General features: G+C 49.5%; 1 protein-coding gene across 2 annotated transcripts in view; it reads right to left on the bottom strand.

Annotated features, from left to right (window-relative positions):
• Window positions 1-19684, bottom strand: part of snrpb2 (small nuclear ribonucleoprotein polypeptide B2) — a 33436-nt gene extending 13752 nt beyond the window's left edge. Inside the window, exons 1-3 of one of the 2 annotated variants that reach the window (XM_072484648.1) lie at window positions 19516-19684; window positions 16626-16713; window positions 3048-3220 (exon numbers count right to left, since the gene is read on the bottom strand). In XM_072484648.1, the coding sequence (XP_072340749.1) occupies window positions 3048-3220; window positions 16626-16689 (237 nt within the window). In that variant the 5' untranslated portion in view covers window positions 16690-16713; window positions 19516-19684. Of the gene's footprint in view, window positions 1-3047; window positions 3221-16625; window positions 16714-19408 lie in introns of both variants that reach the window. The other variant, XM_072484649.1, reaches the window with a different exon arrangement.
• Between the last annotated feature and the right edge of the window lie 259 nt (window positions 19685-19943).

Below are 19943 nucleotides of genomic sequence, written 5' to 3'. Positions count from 1 at the left end.
GGCAGCTCCCCATGTGGCCCCCATTAAGGTGACAGTACGGGTCAATGGCCACCAGCTTGAGATGGAGTTGGATACTGGCGCAGCGGTCTCCGTGATCGCCCAGAGGACATTCGACCGCATCAAGCAGGGTATACAGACCCTGACATTAACCGACTCACAGGCCAGGTTGGCCACCTACACGGGGGAACCACTGGACACTGCAGGAACTACAATGACCCCTGTTGTCTATGGACGCCAGGAGGGGCGTTTCCCACTTATCGTGGTGCGCGGCCATGGGCCCAGCCTGTTGGGTTGGGACTGGTTGCGCCATTTGCGGTTGCAATGGCAGCACATCCTCCAAACAGTTTCTGAAGGATTGACTGAGGTGCTAGGACGATACCCAGATGTATTCCAGCCTGGTTTGGGGAAAATAAAAGGGGGCGTAGCCCGTATACAAGTTGAACCAGGAGCCACGCCGCGCTATTTCCGGGCGCGCCCAGTGCCTTACGTCTTGCTCGAGAAGGTAGAAGGGGAGCTCAGTCATTTGGAGAGTTTGGGTATTATCAGGCCCGTCCGTTTTGCTGACTGGGCAGCACCAATTGTACCTGTAATGAAGCCAGATGCCACAGTTCGCTTGTGTGGCGACTATAAACTCAGTGAATACGGTTTCCCGACTCGACCGATATCCAATGCCTCGCATAGAGGATCTCTACACGAAACTTGCAGGTGGACTCATTCACAAAATTAGATATGAGTCACGCCTACCTGCAGTTGGAGCTGGACCCTGCCTCCCGACCATATGTAACGATTAATACACATGGGGGGGGGGGAATGATGTTATAACCTGCCTACTTACCATTGACTGGGGACAAATGACTATCCCACAATCCTGTGGGAGTATGAGCTTCCCCAATGAGGGGGGCGGAGAAACCACTAGTAAACTCCCAGTATAAATAAGCTGGCCAGTTCAGGAACCAGCAGGAAGGAGTATGTAGCAAGAGAAGTTACTGCTACTGTTATGTATATATGTTTTAGTAAATAAATGTTATTACTTTGTATCCTTAAAACTCGTGCTGGATTCTTCGTGGCCCTTACAAAACATTTTCATTTGTCTGGTTTACATTAAGAAAAAAAAACAAAAACAAAAAACAGGATTTAACCTCCAGTACTGACTTACTTATATTGGTTAAAGGCAGCTGAATGGGTTTGATCTCCCCAGTGTAGAGGAAGACACAATGTGAGCAGGAAACACAGTGGACCAGATTGAAAGAAGTACAAGTAATCGCTGCTTCACTTGGAAGGAGTGTTTGGGGCCTTCGACACAGGAGAGAGGAAGTAAAGGGACATGTGTTACAGCTCCTACATTGCATATGAAGGTGCCGTGGAAAAGGGGACAGGGTGTTCGGGGCGATTTGATCAGTATACCACAACGTGAATGGTCCTTTTGGAATGCTTAAAGGGGCTGGAAGATGTTTGGAAATAGTATTACACTGAAAGTTGCAGATATGGCGGAAAATGATCCATCGACTATGGAGGCCGATAGAAAATGATGCAACCCCATCATGGTTCCATGAAGATAGGGACAGGTAACAGTAGTAGTGCAGGAAATGTGGTGACACTATGGACAGCCTTGTAAACCACAGGTCACACAGTGGGAGAGGGGAAGATGGGGAGTCAAGGTAGGAAGAAATCAATTCAGTGGGGCAGGAACATGTTGAAATGATTGCTCTGCCTAGGCAGTCATGTTTATAGATCTTGGGATGTATGTAGAAGAGCTGTATGAGATTGGGGAATTGGAAGCCATGAGGGGAAGATCTCCAGAGAGGTCAGTGACTGTTCTGGAAACAATGGTTTTGATATTTGGTGGTGGTCCAGGAAGAGGCTTTAATTCCCTGAAAGGTAGAACTCAATGGCAATCCCCCCCCCCGTAAGCAGGTTTGATGACAACATTCAATGCAAGCTTTAGAATCACACCTTTCTGCTGGACACACTAATTTCCATTTCAGCACCAATTTCATTTACTACAGAGGGAGGGGGTGGTGGTGCAGAGCCCGACTGTTTTTAGTGTGCAGACTCCTTGTGAAAATGTAGCTGGAATGGGTGTCTCACTGTTTTAGTTTTTTGATTTCCTGGAGGTGGTGGCCCTTTGCATCATTTCAGAATTTAGCACTTCCTTTTAAGCAGATTGTACAGTTATTAACTGATTGCACCATCTGGTGTTTTTTCCTCTCTCCTTTTTCAGATTCTATTAATACATATTTCAAAATCCAAAGACATGCAGTTAGGTGGATTAGCCATGCTAAAATTGTCCCTTAGTTCAAGATGTGCAGGTAGGTGGGGTTACGGCAATAGGTTGTGGGAGTGGGCCTAGGTAGGGTGCCCTATCAGAGTGTCAGTGCAGACTCAATGGGCCGAATAGCCTCCTTCTGCACTGTAGGGATCTAATTGTTCCAAATGAAGACAGCAAAATAGAATTCAAATGGATAAATATTCACCTTTAAATAGCTCAAGTACACCAAAATATGATCAGCGTGTTGTCAAATTTCACTTCAAAAGCATCCGTATAGTTTAATCTCTTGTCTCTATTTAAATCACTTTGCACAATGATCCATTTCATGTGTGCTGTATTCAAATTCACAAAATTCTCAGCCAACCGATTAGAAGGTTAGGATAGAACTTTTACCTGCCCAGGCTATATCCTTACAATGAACTCCACAATACAAGCATGAATGTGATGAAACACAAAGTGAAAGGTTAGGGAAACATGGACATGAGGATGAAATCAACCAAAATATGGGGCAAACACCTATGGATGCAGTATTGTACTCTTTTTAAGACACAAGCAAGATAAATAGTCTGAATAAATAGTCCTGAAGAATGACTGATTTCTCAGAGAATAAAAAATTCTGATCAAAGGAATGTCAGCTTTAAGCTTTTAAGGGCAAATAGGGATGGGCAATAAATGCCAGCCTAGCCAGCGACTCAGTGAAAGAAGAAAAAAGGCAGCAATTAGTAGGGTCTTCTGGGTTTTGTAACGTGATATCAATTTTCTGTAACTTCTTACTTACCATAGGTTTGGCATAAAATGGAAATCCTTGCAACTGCCGTAGAGCACTTGTGGCGCATGTTATCTCTTTAAAAATCACAAATGCTTGTCCTCTCATTTTCATAGTCTTCAACGCTACAATATCAACTATTTGACCAAACTGAGAAAACAGTGCATATAATGCTCTCTTCAGCTCTAAAGAGAAAATAAAAATACATTAATTTGCTAGGCATCTTTTAGAATTTGATATTCCATGTTATAATCGCCATTCAATAACCAAGAACAATGTTTATATAGAAGCTCACTAATTTAGATAGGAATCCACATTCTACATTTTACTGATATAATAATGCCCTTTCATGCACATTTTGATTTTTTTTAAAATCCAAATTGCCTAATCAGCAAAATATGCCCTTCCCTGAATAAGTATGGGCATACACATGGGGTCAACAAGATTTTAGTAATTTTCCAAGCATGTTTTAAGAAAATGAGGCATTAAAACATGCTGCACATAATAGCACTGTAAACTCATGCAGAAATATTTCCTTAATATGGACAGCAATGACTTCCGGTTGCGGCTATGCGGAGCTAAGACACACGTTCGTCAGCTTCCGCTTGGAACGGACTATTGGGCTCTTTTCAGGGCCCCCAAAGGCATTTTTTTCGATATTTCCCGGTGTGGGAAGAAGACTGCAACATTCCCCCGACAGTGTATGGCTTGGACCAGGAGCAGGGAGACTAAAAAAGTGGTGGTGAACCCAAAGAAAGTGCGAGGGAAGAAGAGCAAGATGGCGGCAGGCGGGGACCAGGCAGCGTGGATGCAATGGGCGCAGGAGCAGCAGGAGGTTATCCAGCGCTGCTTCAGGGAGCTCAAAGCGGACCTGCTGGAGCCGATGAAGGCTTCCATTGATAAGCTGCTGGAGACCCAGACGGCCCAGGGGGTGGCGATCCGCGAGGTCCGACAAAAGATCTCAGATAACGAGGACGCGATCTTGGGCCTAGTGGTAAAGGTGGAGGCGCATGAGGCGCTCCACAAGAAATGGCAGGAACGGGTCGAGGAGATGGAGAATCAGTCGAGGCGGAAGAATCTGCGGATCCTGGGCCTCCCGGAGGGGTCGGATGTGGGGGCCTATGTGGTCACCATGTTAAACTCGCTGATGGGAGCGGGGTCCTTCCAGGGGCCCAGAGAGTGCTGGCGAGGAGGCCCAAGGCTAACGAGCCACCGCGGGCAGTGCTGGTGCGGTTTCATTGGTTCGGTGATCGGGAGTGCGTACTCAGGTGGGCCAAGAAAGAGAGGAGCTGCAGGTGGGAGAACGCGGAGATTCGAATATATCAGGACTGGAGCGTGAAGGTGACGAAGAAGAGGGCTGGATGCAACCGGGCAAAGGTGATGCTACACAGGAAGGGGCTGAAGTTTTGCATGCTGCAGCCGGCGCGACTGTGGGTCACCTACGGCACCATTATTTTTGAGTCCTGGGAGGAGGCATGGGCCTTTGTTCAGGCCAAGACATGGACACAAACGGAGGGGCGGGATGAGGGTCGGCCGTGGATTGTTGCTGTTGTGTTACATTTTTAGGGGGAGGTTCTTTGTTCTTGTTTCTTTCTGATTCGGTGTGGGTGGTTAGGGTGGGTTGGGCACTGTTTTGGTTGGGTCTGTCGGGTGGGCTCTTGGAGGGGGGCAAGTAAACGGAGTAGGGGGCGGTAGGGGGGGGGGGGGGGAGAAATGGGCCCCGCGGAGGAGGTTGAGGCCCAAGTCGGGGGTGAGGGAACTGGGCCTGTAAAAGGAGCTGCGCCAGAGGAGGCGGGGCCGGGCAGGTGGAAAGCGCGGGCCTTTTCCCGCGCTGAAGGCTGGAGGGGGCGGGAAGCACGGGTTTTGTCCCGCGCTTGGGATGGAAGGGGGAGGCGGAGAGTGGTGGGTAATGGAGGGGGAGGGAAAGTCCCACAATGGGAGGAGTCGAAGGAGAGGCGGGAGTGGCCAAGGTCAGCAGGAGTCAGCTGACTTGCAGGAGTGCAATGGGGGGAGCAAAGCAGCTAGGAGGGGTTGCTGCTGGTATGGTCAAGGGGGAGTTGGAACGAGTAGAGGGGGTTGGGACGGGGGTCTGCCACCGTGGGGAACGGGCCGGGCGTGGGGGCATGGCGGCAGGTAGCCCCCTGATAACCTGGAACGCAAGGGGACTGAACAGGCCGGTTAAGCAGGTCTGGGTGTTCGCGCACCTGAAGAGGCTGATGGCGGAGAGAGAAAGACACTTTAACACAGTGTTGGATCCGGCACTGGATCGCCCCAGGTCTAGGACGGGTAGGAGGCCGGCGGTGGCTAAAGTGCTGAGGGGGTTTATGGACCAGATGGGAGGGGCGGACCCTTGGAGATTTGCAAGGCCAGGGGATAGGGAATTTTCATCCTTCTCGCATGTTCATAAGGCCTATTCCCAGATCGACTTTTTTTGTTATGAGCAGGGCGCTGATAGCGAGAGTAGAGGATACCGAATACTCGGCGATAGCCGTTTCGGATCACGCCCCTCTTTGGGTAGACCTAGAGCTGGGGGGGGGGGGGGGACAGGGACCAGCGCCCGTTGTGGTACTTGGAGGTGGGGCTGTTGGCAGACGAGGTGAGCGAGCAGGTCCGAGGAAGCATAGAGAGATACCTGGAGGCCAACGATAACGGGGAGGTCCGAGTGGGGATGGTCTGGGAGGCGCTGGTTAGGGGAGAGCCGAGGGAGAGGGAGGTTGCGGAGATGGTGAGGGTAGACAGGAAGTACGCTGAGGTGACGGAGGAGGGACTGTTGAGGGAGAGGCGTAACCTCCAGGCCGAATTCGACCTGTTGACCACCAGGAAGGCGGAGGCACAGTGGAGGAAGGCCCAGGGGGCGGTTTATGAATATGGGGAAAAGGCAAGCCGGATGCTGGCGCATCAACTTCGGAAGCGGGACGCAGCTAGGGAGATCGGGGGAGTTAAGGGTAGGAGGGAGTGTGGTGCTGAGTGGGGTTGGCATCAATGGGGTCTTCAGGGACTTTTATGAGGAACTGTATCGGTCCGAGCCCCCTCTGGAGGGAGGGAGGAATGGGCCGCTTTCTGGACCAATTGAGGTTCCCGAAGGTGGAGGAGGGACTGGTGGCGGGATTAGGGGCCACGATTGACTGGAGGAGCTGGCCAAAGGGATAGGGAGCATGCAGGTAGGGAAGGCACCGGGGTTAGACGGTTTCCCGGTCGAATTCTACAAAAAATGTGTGGACCTGTTGGGCCTGTTGCTGGTTAGGGCCTTCAATGAAGCAAGGGAGGGGGTGGCTTTGTCCCCGACGATGTCCCGGGCACTGATCTCCTTGATCCTGAAGCGGGACAAGGATCCCCTGCAGTGTGGGTCTTACAGGCCGATTTCGTTGTTAAAATGTAGATGACAAGACCCATGAGAATTGAGGATTGGGTGCCGCAGGTTATCCACGAAGACCAGACTGGGTTCGTGAAGGGGAGGCAGTTGAATGCAAATGTGCGGAGGCTCCTGAACGTTACGATGCCGGCGAGGGAGGGGGAGGCAGAGATAGTGGTGGCGATGGACGCTGAGAAGGCCTTTGATAGGGTACAGTGGGGGTACTTGTGGGAGGCGCTGAAGAGGTTCGGGTTGGGGAGGGGTTCGTCAGGTGGGTTAGGCTGCTGTACGAGGTCCCGATGGAGTGTGGCCACGAACAAGAGGTCTGCGTACTTTCGGTTGCATCGAGAGACGAGGCAGGGGTGTTCCCTGTCCCCCTTGTGAGGGTACGAGTCTGGAGGCGCTGGCGGTCCCTCCAATGAGGTATACCACAAGCCCGGTGGTGGCGGCTACCCTCAAAGTCTGGGGGCAATGGAGGCGGCACGGGGGGGGGGGGGGGGGGGGGGGGGAAGAAAGTGGGGGCCTCGGTGTGGACCCCGATACAGGGGAACCACCGGTTTGTCCCAGGGAGAATATATGGAGGGTTTTTGGGATAGCACAGGGCAGGGATAAGAAGGTTGGGGAACTGTTTGTGGATGGGAAGTTCGCGAGCCTGGGTGAGCTGGAGGAGAAGTACAGGCTCCCCCCGGGGAACACCTTCAGGTATCTACAGGTAAGGGCGTTTTCCAGGCGACAAGTGGTGGAATTCCCACTGCTGCTGCCACGCACGGTACAGGACAGAGTGCTCTCGGGGGTGTGGGTTGGCGAGGGGAAGATCTCGGTAACATACCAGGTGATGCAGGAGGAGGAGGTGGCCTCGGTGGAGGAGCTGAAAGGTAAGTGGGAGGAGGAGTTGGGAGAGGAGATTGAGGAAGGGACGTGGGCAGATGCCCTAGGGAGGGTGAACTTTTCTTCATCGTGCGTGAGGCTCAGCCTCATACAGTTTAAGGTGCTGCACAGGGCACACATGACCGGGATAAGGATGAGCCGGTTTTTTGGGGGTGAGGACAGGTGTGTTAGGTGCTCAGGGAGCCTAGCAGACCACACCCATATGTTCCGGGCATGCCCAGCACTGGAGGAATTTTGGAAGGGCGTAGCAAGGACGGTGTCGAGGGTGGTAGGATCCAGGGACAAACCGGGCTGGGGGCTCGCAATATTTGGGGTTGCAGGGGAGCCGGGAGTGCAGGAGGCGAAAGAGGCCGGTATTCTGGCATTTGCGTCCCTGGTAGCCCGGTGAAGGATTCTTCTTCAGGTGGAAGGATGCAAGGCCCCCCCAAGTGTGGAATCCTGGATCAACGATATGGCGGGGTTTATTAAATTGGCGAGGGTCGGTGTAAGGGTTTTTCAGGCGGTGGGAACCGTTCTTGGACTTCCTGGCAGAACGGTAGACAATGGTCAGTAGCAGCAGCAGCAACCCGGGGGGGGGGGGTTCTATTTTACTTTTGTTTGTCTATACGAGGGGGTGTATATAATTGCTGTGTTAATTCGGGGTGTTAATTAATTTATTATTTATGTATGGGGGGGGGGAAAGAGACGAGAGGGGGGCACGGGGTTGTTTTGTTTTGTATTTAATTCTATTGGGTTCCTTTTACATTTTGTTGTTGATATTTTGTGAAAACTTTAATAAAAATTTTTTTTAAAAAATATGGACAGCAATGACAAGGGCAGGACGAACAAACCTGCATTTACATAGCACCTTTCAAATCCCAAGGACATCCTAAAGTGCATTACTGTTAATGAATCATGATTGAAGTATACTGTAGACAAAGTGTCAGCCAACCTGCATACAGCAATATTCCAGAGATAAATGGCCAGTTAATCTCTTTATGGTGCTGGTTTAATGATGAATATTAATCAGGATAGTGCCCAAATGTTCAGTGGGGAGCAAATAGGCCAGAGTTATAACACACATACACGGCATGTGCACCCCCCGCCCCCCCCATCCTCTGTCAGCCACTATCTGGGCCCAGGCCCAGGAGCAGCTTCACAAGATCTCCTCCTTCCCCACCCCCCTTCACACCAGGTGGCCACAGATCAGGAGCCAAGGGCTGAAATGCAAACATAATTGCAACAAGGTTTTTCTAAATAACTGAAAAGGGAGTGTAGTCTAAAACAACCTATATATGCATGACCCATAGACTCCACAAGACTGCAAAAACAGCAGGTTTTGCGGACATATTGGGGGGGGGGGGTAGCAAATATGATCAATAAGCGGGTTCAGTTTGAGGCGGAGGGCGTAGTCGCAGACGGCGGGGGCAGATTCCTTATGATAAGTGGCAAGCTGGAGGGGAGAGAAGAGTGGTGCTGGTGAACATATATGTGCCGAGCTGGGACGAAGTAGACTTTATCAAAAGAGTGATGGGGAAGATCCCGGACCTAGACTCACGCAAGTTGATAATGGGGGGGGGGGGGGAAAACGGACTTTAATAGTCCTTGACCCGGGGCTGGACCGGTCATGTCCCAGAACGGGCAGACTCCCAGCAATGGCAAGGGAGCTGAAAGGGTTCATGGAGCAAATGGGGGCTGTGGACCCATGGAGAGCCAGACAGCCGACGGGAAGGGGCTACTCGTTTTATTTGCATGTTCATAAAGTATATTCTAGGATTGATTTTTTTATCGTGAGCAGGGACTGTGTAGGGGAGGTAAAGAATATGGAATACTCGGCAATCACTATCTCGGACCATGCCCCGCACTGGGTGGACCTGCAGATCGGGGGGGGGGGCTGCAAATTACCAACGTCCGCAATGGAGGTTAGACGTAGGACTGTTGTCGGAGGAGGGGATATGTGAGAGACTTCGGAAGTGTATGCAAAATTACTTGCAGGTGAACGATACCAAGGAGGTTTCAGCAGGGACCCTGTGAGAGGCGCTGAAGGCAGTAGTGAGGGGGGGAGCTGATCTCAATTTGGGCTCACAGGGTCAGGGCGGACAGAGCAGAAATGGACAGATTGGTTAGGGAAATTCACCGGATAGACGAGGAGCAAGCGGGCTACCCGGGGGAGGGCCTACTCAGGGAGAGACGGAGATTGCAGGTGGAACTGGGGGTGCTAACCACGAGTAGGGCCGTGGAACAACTTAGGAAGGAGAGGGGAGTGGTGTATGAGCATGGGGAGAAGGCCAGCAGATTGCAAGCGCAGCAACTCAGGAAGAGGGCGGCGGCCAGGGAAATAAGTAAAGTGGTTGATGGGGAGGGGAGCAGAGTGGAGGACCCGGTAGGACTGAATAAGGTATTTCGGGACTTCTATAGTAAGCTGTAGACTTCAGAACTCCCGGAAGAGCCGGACGAGATGAAAAGGTTCCTGGATGGACTAGCCTTCCCAAAAGTACGCGGGGGACTAGTGGACGGGCTGGGAGCCCCGATTAGAGCGGAGGAGGTATTGGGGGCCTAAAGGTCATGCAGTCGGGGAAAGCCTCGGGACCGGATAGATACCCAGTCGAGTTTTACAAGAAGTTCTCGGAGATAAGTCACCGGTCCTGACAAGGGTTTTTAATGAGGCAAGGGACAGAGGGACCCTACCAACGACGATGTCGCAAGCCACCATCTCGCTGATACTGAAGCAGGACAAGGACCCGGAATTCTGCGGGTCATACAGGCCAATCTCCCTGATCAATGTGGATGCCAAGCTCCTGGCGATTAGAATGGAGGTCTGCGTACCAGAGGTGATTGGGGACGATCAGACAGGGTTTGTGAAAGGCAGGCAGCTGACATCTAACTTGAGAACATTGCTTAATGTGATCATGATGCCCCCGACAGGCAAGGAGGTGGAGGTAGTGGTGGCAATGGACGCTGAGAAGGCCTTCGACCGGGTGGAGTGGGGCTATTTGTGGGAGGTGCTTGCACGGTTTGGGTTCGGGAAGGGACTGGTTAATTGGGTCAGGCTATTGTACCAGGCCCCAAAAGCTAGCGTTAGGACGAACAGGATAATGTCAGATAATTTCAGTCTACACCGTGGGACCAGACAGGGGTGCCCATTCTCCCCGCTGCTGTTTGCGCTGGCCAGAGAGCCGTTGGCGATGGCAGAGAGCTGCGAAGGGGTGGAAGGGAATGACGGGGGGGGGGGGGGGGGGGGGGGGGGGGGAGGAAAGAGTTCGGCCGGTTTTCAGGGTACAAATTAAATATGGCCAAGAGTGAGATGTTTGTGGTGCAGGCAAGGGGCCAAGAGAATAGACTGAAGGAGCTGCCATTTAGGCTGGTGGAGGAAAGTTTCCAGTACTTGGGGATACAGGTGGCGCGAGACTGGGGCAGGTTGCACAAGTTAATTTTGACTAGGGTGGTGGAATAAATGAAGAGGGAGTTTCGGAGATGGGGTGCACTCCCACCGTCACTGGCGGGGAGGGTGCAGACTGTAAAGATGGCAATCCTCCCTAGATTTCGGTTCATCTTCCAGTGCCTCCCAATCTTTATCCCATGGTCCTTCTTCCAAAGGACTGGCAAAATCATCATGAGCTTTGTCTGGGTGGGATAAATCCCCGCGGGTGAAGAAGGCGATGCTTGAAAAGGAGCCGCAGCGAGGGGGGACTGGCATTGCAGAGTCTGATCAACTACTACTGGGCGGCTAACAGTCATGATAAGGAAGTGAATGGTGGGTACGGGGTCTATCTGGGAGCGAGTGGGGGCGGCTTCGTGCCGGGGCACCAGTTTGGCAGCCCTGGTCACAGCTCCCCTACCGCTGCCACTGGCCAGGTACTCCACCAGCCCGGTAGTGGGGGCAGCCCTGCAGATATGGGGCCAGTGGAGGGGGTGGGTGCGTCTGTCTGGGCTCCAATATGTGATAACCATCGATTCGCCCCCCCCCCCCCCCCCCCCCCCCCCCGGGAACATGGATGGAGGGTTTCGAACATGGCGGCGGGTGGGGGTGGGCGATATGTTCCTGGAGGGGAGTTTTGCTTGAGGGGCTTGGAGGAGAAATTTGGGTTGGTATGGGGAAATTACTTTAGGTACTTAGAGATGCGGGACTTTGTACGCAGACAGGTCTCATCCTTCCCACGCCTCCCGCCAATAGGGATCCAGGACAGAATAGTCTCTAGAGAAGGTGGAGAGGGTAGAGTCTCAGATAGCTACAAGGTGCTCATGAAGGGGGAAGAGTCCCAGACGGAGGAACTGAAACTCAAATGGGAGAAGGAGCTTGGCGGGGTGATGGAGGACGGGCTGTGGGCGGAAGCCCTGAGTAGGGTAAACTCAACCGCAACATGTGCCAGGCTCGGCCTGATTCAATTTAAGGTCGATCACCGGGCCCACATGACGGTAGCTCGGATGAGCAAATTCTTTGGGGTAGAGGACAAGTGCGCTAGATGCACGGGAGGTCCAGCGAACCATGTTCATATGTTTTGGGCATGTCCTAAGCTTAGGGGGTACTGGGAGAGATTTGCGGGGGTCATGTCCCGAGTGCGGAAAACAAGGGTGGGTGCTGAAAACAAGGGTGGTGATGAGTCCAGGGGTGGCAATTTTCGGGGTTTCGGAAGACCTGGGAGTCCAGGGGGAGAAAGAGGAAGTTGTTCTGGCCTTTGCTTCCCTAATAGCCCGGCGGCGAATACTGCTGGCATGGAGGGACTCAAAACCCCCGAAGACCAAACTATGGCTTTCGGACATGTCAAGTTTTCTGGGTATGGGAAAAATTAAGTTCACATTGAGGGGGATCGGTATTGGGGTTCGCCCGAAGGTGGCAACCATTCATCGACTTCTTCGCAGGAGAGTGAACGTTTGGGGGGGGGGGGGGGGGGGGAAGAGCAGCAGCAGATTAGAGTAGAGTATGAGGGATAAATAGGCCGGTAGTGCCTAGGGGAGAGGAGCGGGCATGTGCAGTATGGTTTGATTGAAGTATTGGTTTTATATTGATGTTTGCACATTTCTGTTATCTGTAACTGTTTACAATGCCAAAAAATACCTCAATAAAATTGTTAGTTAAAAAAAACCAAGAAGCAGCAGGCCACTTGGGAGTCCGCAAACCGATGCAATCTACAGTTGTATGGGACTGCTGCATGCAATACCAGGTCCCCGATGTTAAGGTGGAGGACTCCTCCGTAGAGGGACCTCCGCCACAGAACGACAACAAGGTCTACAAAGGCATGTCTAGGCAGCAGTCGAGAACAAAGTGTGCAGCAGCAGCCAATACAGGAAACCCTTCCGTGCAATGCGAAAAGGCACAGAGGCCTTTTCCACACGGTCACCCTGAGCCACCATCCCCCTTATTCCATCACAAAAACATTAATTATACAAAATGTGGGTTGATAACAATTTTGGAGCCCTCAACCATAACTGTGGCTGCCCTTGGAGGCAACCCTTTGTTCCTGGAGGTGCAGTTTCTTATTATAGGGGAGGTATGTTTGGAATTCCTCTCGCAGTACAAATTACTTATTGCTTTGTAAGTACACTCAATTTTAAATGCATGGACCTACCAGCTGAACACAATCGGTTAGAATTATTTGGAATTTGAAAGAATTTAAGTGGGTTAAGGGAATTGCTGACAATAGCTTCTGGGACCAACTCGAGCACCAAGAATTGCAGCTTTGGTCTGTAATTAACTATCAGCTCATGGGACAGCATGGAATAGATTTTCTGAGCCATTCCCGATTGCTGATCCTGTATAAGTATCCACAATTCTTGTGGTCAATGGAGCTGATGAACTACCTTCTTAAAAAAAAGTGGCAAAAATGTTTTCTACTAAAAAAAGAAAACGTTTTCTACTAAAAAAAGAAAACGTTTTCTACATCTCCCTGCAGTCGTGAACACAGCCCAGTCAATCATGTGAAACCACCTCCCATCCATCGACGGTCTCCACCTCCCATCCATCGACGGTCTCCACCTCCCATCCATCGACGGTCTCCACCTCCCATTGCCTTGGGAAAGCGGGCAACATATTCAATGACCCCCTTCCATCCAGGTTATTTTCTCTTCCATTGGGTAGGAAATACAGAAGTCTGAGAACACGCACCAACAGGTACAAACCTGCTTCTTCCCCGCTGTTACGTCAGGGTCCCAGGTTCGATTCCCCGCTGGGTCACTGTCTGTGCGGAGTCTACACGGTCTCATGTCTATATGGGTTTCCTCCAGGTGCTCCGGTTTCCTCCCAGTCCAAAGACATGCAGGTTAGGTGGCATGTCCATGCTAAATTGCCCTTAGCGCCCAAAAAGCTTAAGAGTTAGGAGGATAGGGAGGAAGTGGGTCAGTGCAGACTCGATGGGCCGAATGGCCCCTTCTGCACTTATCGGATTTATCGCTGTGTGCATCTGGCTGATTAACCAATTCTCTAAACAAAAAAATTAATCTGTACGTGTTTAATACACCATCAGTTACTCCACCAAATTCAAGGAGTTAGACAGACTAGCTTGTTTTCACTTGAGCTTAGAAGAGTAAAGGGTGACTTAATTGAAGTGTAGAAGATCCTGAATGGTCTTGGCAAGTTGGATTTGGAAAAGGATGGTTCCTAATGGAGCATGAGCAGTTAGCGTCTGCTCTTTGTTGGGGGCAATAGTGGCAGACCTTCTCTTCCTTCCCTCAAATGGGGAAGTCGGGGAGCATGTCCCGTGGAATGGCCGCTGCCGCCTCCTTCTCCTGCGCCCGATAAAAATGGCCACCTCCCGATTTTGGCCCCATGGCACGGCCCACGTGACACCAACATCTGCCGCCATGCCGCCAATGACGTATGCTCGGTGAGGAACAACCTCAGCCCCAATGAAGACCAATCAGGGCCTTCATTTAATTTAATTTCAGTGCAATTTAAACGCACCAATAAGGTTACAACCAATGACATCATGGGTATATAAAACAGCTGTCTCTCTCCTGCCTTGGAAACAGAAGTGTAACCGTGCTGCATCTTTGGGTGCTGAATAAAGCCATTGAAACCCACCAACCAGACTACAACTCTGGAAACGAAGAGATCCAACAGTTTCACTTGGGAAGAAGTCCAGAACTAGGGGGCACTATTTTAAAATGAGCAGTTACCTTAATAGGACAGAGATAAGGAGAATATTTTTCTTTCAGACAGTTGTGCGATTTTGGAACTCTCTGGAGGCAGGGTCATTGAATATTTTTACGGTGGAGGTAGATTGCTTCTCTTGCCCAATGAGCATCTAAGCTTTGGGGGCAGGTGGAAATGTGGAATTTGAAACACAAACAGATCAGCCATGATCTTACTGAATGACAGAGCAGGCATGAGGGGCAAATGGCCTACTTCTGTTCCTATTTTATACGTTCAAGTTGGTTTCTATAAATGGTTTTATAAAAATGTATTTTCTATCTCTCTCTATTTCACAAATGCCGCAACATATTTACCAATTGATCAGGGCAGGGAAGGAAGGTGGTGTTAATAGAACAATTTAAACACTACTTTTCTCCTCCATTCCTTTGGCCAGAGCCTTAGAATTACATCCAATATATGGCTCAGAAGTCCATGATTTTAATAACATGTTGTCACAACTTTTTCAGGGAAGTCTTGAAGGACTGTTTTCATCACTTACTCCACTTCTAACCAAGGAATAAGGTAAATGATTTATTGCAGAAGACAATGCTTTGAATGCGAGCATTTGCAGGTAATTAAGTGTTTACAGCTCCGGAGATAGGGGTAACCCCAGGTTAAAGAGGTGTGAATTGTCTCAAGGCAGGACAGTTGGTAGGATTTCGCAAGTCCAGGCCAGATGGTGGGGGATGAATGTAATGCGACATGAATCCCAGGTCCCGGTTGAGGCCGCACTCATGTGCGGAACTTGGCTATAAGTTTCTGCTCGGCGATTCTGCGTTGTCGCGCGTCCTGAAGGCCGCTTTGGAGAATGCTTACCCGGAGATCAGAGGCTGAATGCCCTTGACTGCTGAAGTGGTCCCCGACTGGAAGGGAACATTCCTGCCTGGTGATTGTCGCACAATGCCCGTTCATTCGTTGTCGCAGCGTCTGCATGGTCTCGCCAATGTACCACGCTTCAGGACATCCTTTCCTGCAGCATACGAGGTAGACAACGTTGGCCGAGTCGCACGACTATGTACCGCGTACCTGGTGGGTGGTGTTCTCATGTGTAATGGTGGTATCCATGTCGATGATCTGGCACGTCTTGCAGAGATTGCCATGGCAGGGTTGTGTGGTGTCGTGGTCGCTGTTCTGAAGGCTGGGTAGTTTGCTGCAAACAAATGGTTTGTTTGAGGTTGCGCTGTTGTTTGAAGGCAAGTAGTGGGGGTGTGGGGATGACCTTGGCAAGATGTTCATCTTCATCGATGACGTGTTGAAGGCTGCGAAGATATCGTAGTTTCTCCGCTCTGGGAAAGTACTGGACGACAAAGGGTACTCTGTTTGTCCCGTGTTTGTCTTCTGAGGAGGTCGGTGCGGTTTTTTTGCACGTTGGAACAGTCGATCGACGAGTCGAGTGCCGTACCCTCGCTCGTACGAATGGAATATGGCGCTCGATTCATCGATGCCATGAGTGCGGCCTCAACCGGGACCGGACATTCATATCGCATTACATTCATCCCCCACCATCTGGCCTGGGCTTGCGAAATCCTACCAACTGTCCTGGCTTGAGACAATTCACACCTCTTTAACCTGGGGTTACCCCTATCTCTGGATCTGTAAACACTTAATTACCTGCAAATGCTTGCATTCAAAGCATTGTCTTGCATCTTTGAATTATATATATATATATATATATATATATATATATATATATATATATATATATATATATATATATATATATATATGTTTCTGGAACATACCTCTTCATTCACCTGAGGAAGGAGCAGTGCTCCGAAAGCTAGTGTTTGAAACAAACCTGTTGGACTTTAACCTGGTGTTGTAAGACTTCTTACTGTAAAATCCCAGAACTTTGATTCTATAGAATAATTTTCTTTTCAGTGCTTCCTCTCAGCAGCGTACATTTTAATCAGCTATGTGTTTTAACACATTGGTACTCCGCCTTATGCAGTACATCTAACTGTGAAGGAAGTCGTCAGATTGTTACTACAGGAGATTATCACACAACTGCTCAGCTTCACGGTAAAGTGAGATTGAACAGTAGTCAGTGAGTAGACCTGGATTTCTGTTGGGAAATAACTTGAAGTATACAAAGAGTAACTGCCTCATGATTTTAAGTCATTATTATTTGTTCATATCATATGTCACATAATTTCAAGTCATTTTTTTTGCTCATATCATGTCTTACAAATAATGAACGTAAAAGTATTGATCCCACCAAGGACGCTTCAGAACAACTTACCTTCCTTTTTAACTTTATCATTAATGTTGTTAATATAAATTGTCTGATTAGGTCGGATATCCATTGCTCATGTCAAGTAGATCCAAACCTTAAGTTTAGAGAAAAATATTTTTAAAAATACAAGACTACAATGTGAACTGATTAATTGCAACAAGAAATTTTTTTTAAAAACCATCCCCCAACTCCAGCATGACAAACCAAACTCCACCCCCTCAAAACGTAGCCTTCCCACTTCCGAACCTCCAATTTCTCTTTCAACAACTAAATTTCCTGTTCTGGTCTCCATGCCTGATGATTCCCTAAGTGGTTCTCTAGCCCCTTGGAGGTACTATGCCCTCCATTGCATCAACTCTCAAAGAAAAACCTCAACCTGTTTCCTGGTAAACTACACCATTGCCAACCTTCCTTTCTGCTCCTTGAACATTTCATTTCATCACATGTATGTCCATCTTTCCAGAAATCCCACATCTGAAATTGTTTTTTTAATTCATTCCCGGGGTGCGAGTACTGCCCTTGAACTGATTGGCTTACTAGTTCATTTCAGAGGGCAGTTAAGAGTCAACCACACTGTTGTGGGTCTGGAGGCACATGAAGGCCAGACAAGGTAAAGATGGCAGATTTCCTTCCCTACTGGACATTAGTGAACCAAATGAGTCTTCAATGACAATCGACAATGGTTTCGGGACATTAGGCTTTTAATTCAAAATCTTAATGGAATTCAAATTTCACCATCTGTCGTGATGGGATTCAAACTCGGGTCCCCACAGCATTACTCTATCTTCCCAAGATTTGAATCTCTCCAATCAAGTTTTCATCCCTGACTTAGCTCTGAAATTACCCCCAACCACAGTACAAATGATACCTTTGGTTACTGTGACCTGGCCTCCTGCTGTCATTGACAATCAACCACAGTCTCTTCCAGTGCCTCTCCTCCATTAGCTAGCTTAACGAGATTCCACTCTTAGCTATTATGACAGTTGAGCATCTCCATAAATGTTCTCTCATCGTCATACCATTGTCTCCGTAATCATTCATATATCTACCTTAGCATGTTTCGCCACTCAATTACGTGCTTCCGCATATACACAAACACCACCCAGCTGTACCTCTCTCTCTCTCTCTCCACTGCACATAATATAATAATCTTTATTGTCACAAGTAGGCTTACATTAACACTGCAATTAAGTTACTGTGCAAAGCCTCTAAATCACCACATTCCAGCACCTGTTCGAGTACACAGAGGGAGAATTCAGAATGTCCAAGTTACCCAATAGCACGTCTTTCGGGACTTGTGGTGGGAGGAAACCAGAGCACCCAGAGGAAATCCACACAGACACAGGGAGAACACGCAGACTCCATACAGACAGTTGACCCAAGCTGGGAATTGAACCTGGGACCCTGGTGCTGTGAAGCCACTATGCTACCGTGCTGCCCACATCATGTTGCTAGTCTTGTATCCAGTCATGGTCACGCCACAATCTATTCCAGTTAAAGTGTGGCTGACGCCATCTCCATCTTTGAAACATTACCCACCTCTGCTTACCTATCACTGAAATCCTTATCCACACAAAACACAACTATCCCCATGTACTCCTGTTCAGCCTCCACATCCTGCAAATTCCAGCTCACCCAAAACTCTACTCCCTGAATTCCATTACATACCAAGTTCTGCTCATCTACCATCCTGCCCTTGTTACAATGGTTTCTGGGCCATTTCAGTTTAAAATTGCTGTGTATAAATCTTTTTGTGGTCTTGCCTTTCCCCATCTCTAACCTCCTCCAACCAACTTCCAAACAGGCTTGTTCGGACCTTTAAACATCCCTCCTCGTTTAGCTATGCCATTGGTCGATAAGCTTATAGCTCCTCTCACACTATGTAATTCACTATACTGTTCCATCACAATTATTTGAACTATTAAAATCTATCTTTGGTTACCCTTCCTAATAATAATAATAATCACTTATTGTCACAAGTAGGCTTCAATGAAATGACTGTGAAAAGCCCCAATTCCAGCACCTGTTCAGGGAGGCCAGTACAGGAATTGAACCCGTGCTGCTGGCCTGGTTCTGCATTAAAAGTCAGCTGTTTAGCTCACTGTGCTAAACCAGCCCCTCAACTCAATGTCCACTTTATTTCTGAAGGCATCTGCACCATGGGTCAGTTCTCTACATTAAACAGTTGCTGCTGTTGGAACAAAGTCAATTCTCTCCTCATTGTTCATTTATTTTAAACTTCCAGAACACGACCAATGACTGCACATTTTCCACCTCTGCAGCGGTATTTTATGTTTCGCTGCTGGACATTGCCTAGAATAACACTTAGTGATGTTATACATGTTGCTGACGATGAGCAGTAGACCGCAAATGATTTTGGTCAGGTATTAATTGATTTTTGTTTGTCCCAATTTTTTTTTCCAGTGCCCTCTTTGTTAGCTCCACAATCAGGCAGGCAAGATTGTTGCAGCACCGACATTGCCCCCAGCGGGATGAATTTGGACAAACCATGTCGAAATGACTGGTTTGGGATTTAAAGCTCTGGAGAAGCAGAATTGGAGCTGGCGTGTCCACTCCCATCTGCGGCGTTAAACATTCACACAGCGTGCTGCTGATTGGAAGGCGGCGCAACGCCCGCTCACACCGAGCTCAGCGGCGCAACGCCCGCTCACACCGAGCTCAGCGGCGCAACGCCCGCTCACACCGAGCTCACGACGGTTAAACAGGAGACTGGGGCCAGCCGCTCTTCACCCAGAGGCAGCTCAGGCTTCCGGCCTCTCAGACTGTACCTTCTCCCACGCCATGGCCCAGGCTAAACAACATCCCGCCTGTGACTGGAGGAACAAAACCTGGCAACCCCTCTCCGAGGCCGCCAAACACACTCCGTCCCACTCACCTCTCCGCCCCGCCACGCTCCCAGGCCCCGTCCCGGCTTTTTCTCGGGTTCCTGCGGCGCGCACTGATGACCTCACCAGCTGCTCCTCTCCTTTCTCCCTCCAGGGGGCTCTCTGAGCATTTTCTGTTTTTATATATTTTTCAAAATATTATTGGCATTTTTCAATTTTTACCAATTTAACATATAGTGCTCCTGATATTTACACGTATTGACATTTCTTATTTACAGATTTTACATTCATTCTCCCCGTCTCCCTCCCCCTGTTGGTCGTCTGGTTCTTTCCTGGTACCGAGTTTTGACCTGGATGTAGTCTTCCTGCTCTGCTCCACTCTTCTGCAGTTCCTGTTGTTTTTATGGGTTCCATATGGGCTCCTCCCCCATTTGGGTAGGACCTCCCCACCCCCCCCACCCCAATGCACAATAAATTA

Source organism: Scyliorhinus torazame, chromosome 19 (genome assembly GCF_047496885.1).
Source record: "Scyliorhinus torazame isolate Kashiwa2021f chromosome 19, sScyTor2.1, whole genome shotgun sequence".
Taxonomy (NCBI): domain Eukaryota; kingdom Metazoa; phylum Chordata; class Chondrichthyes; order Carcharhiniformes; family Scyliorhinidae; genus Scyliorhinus; species Scyliorhinus torazame.
This window is presented reverse-complemented; position numbering and strand designations above follow the sequence as displayed.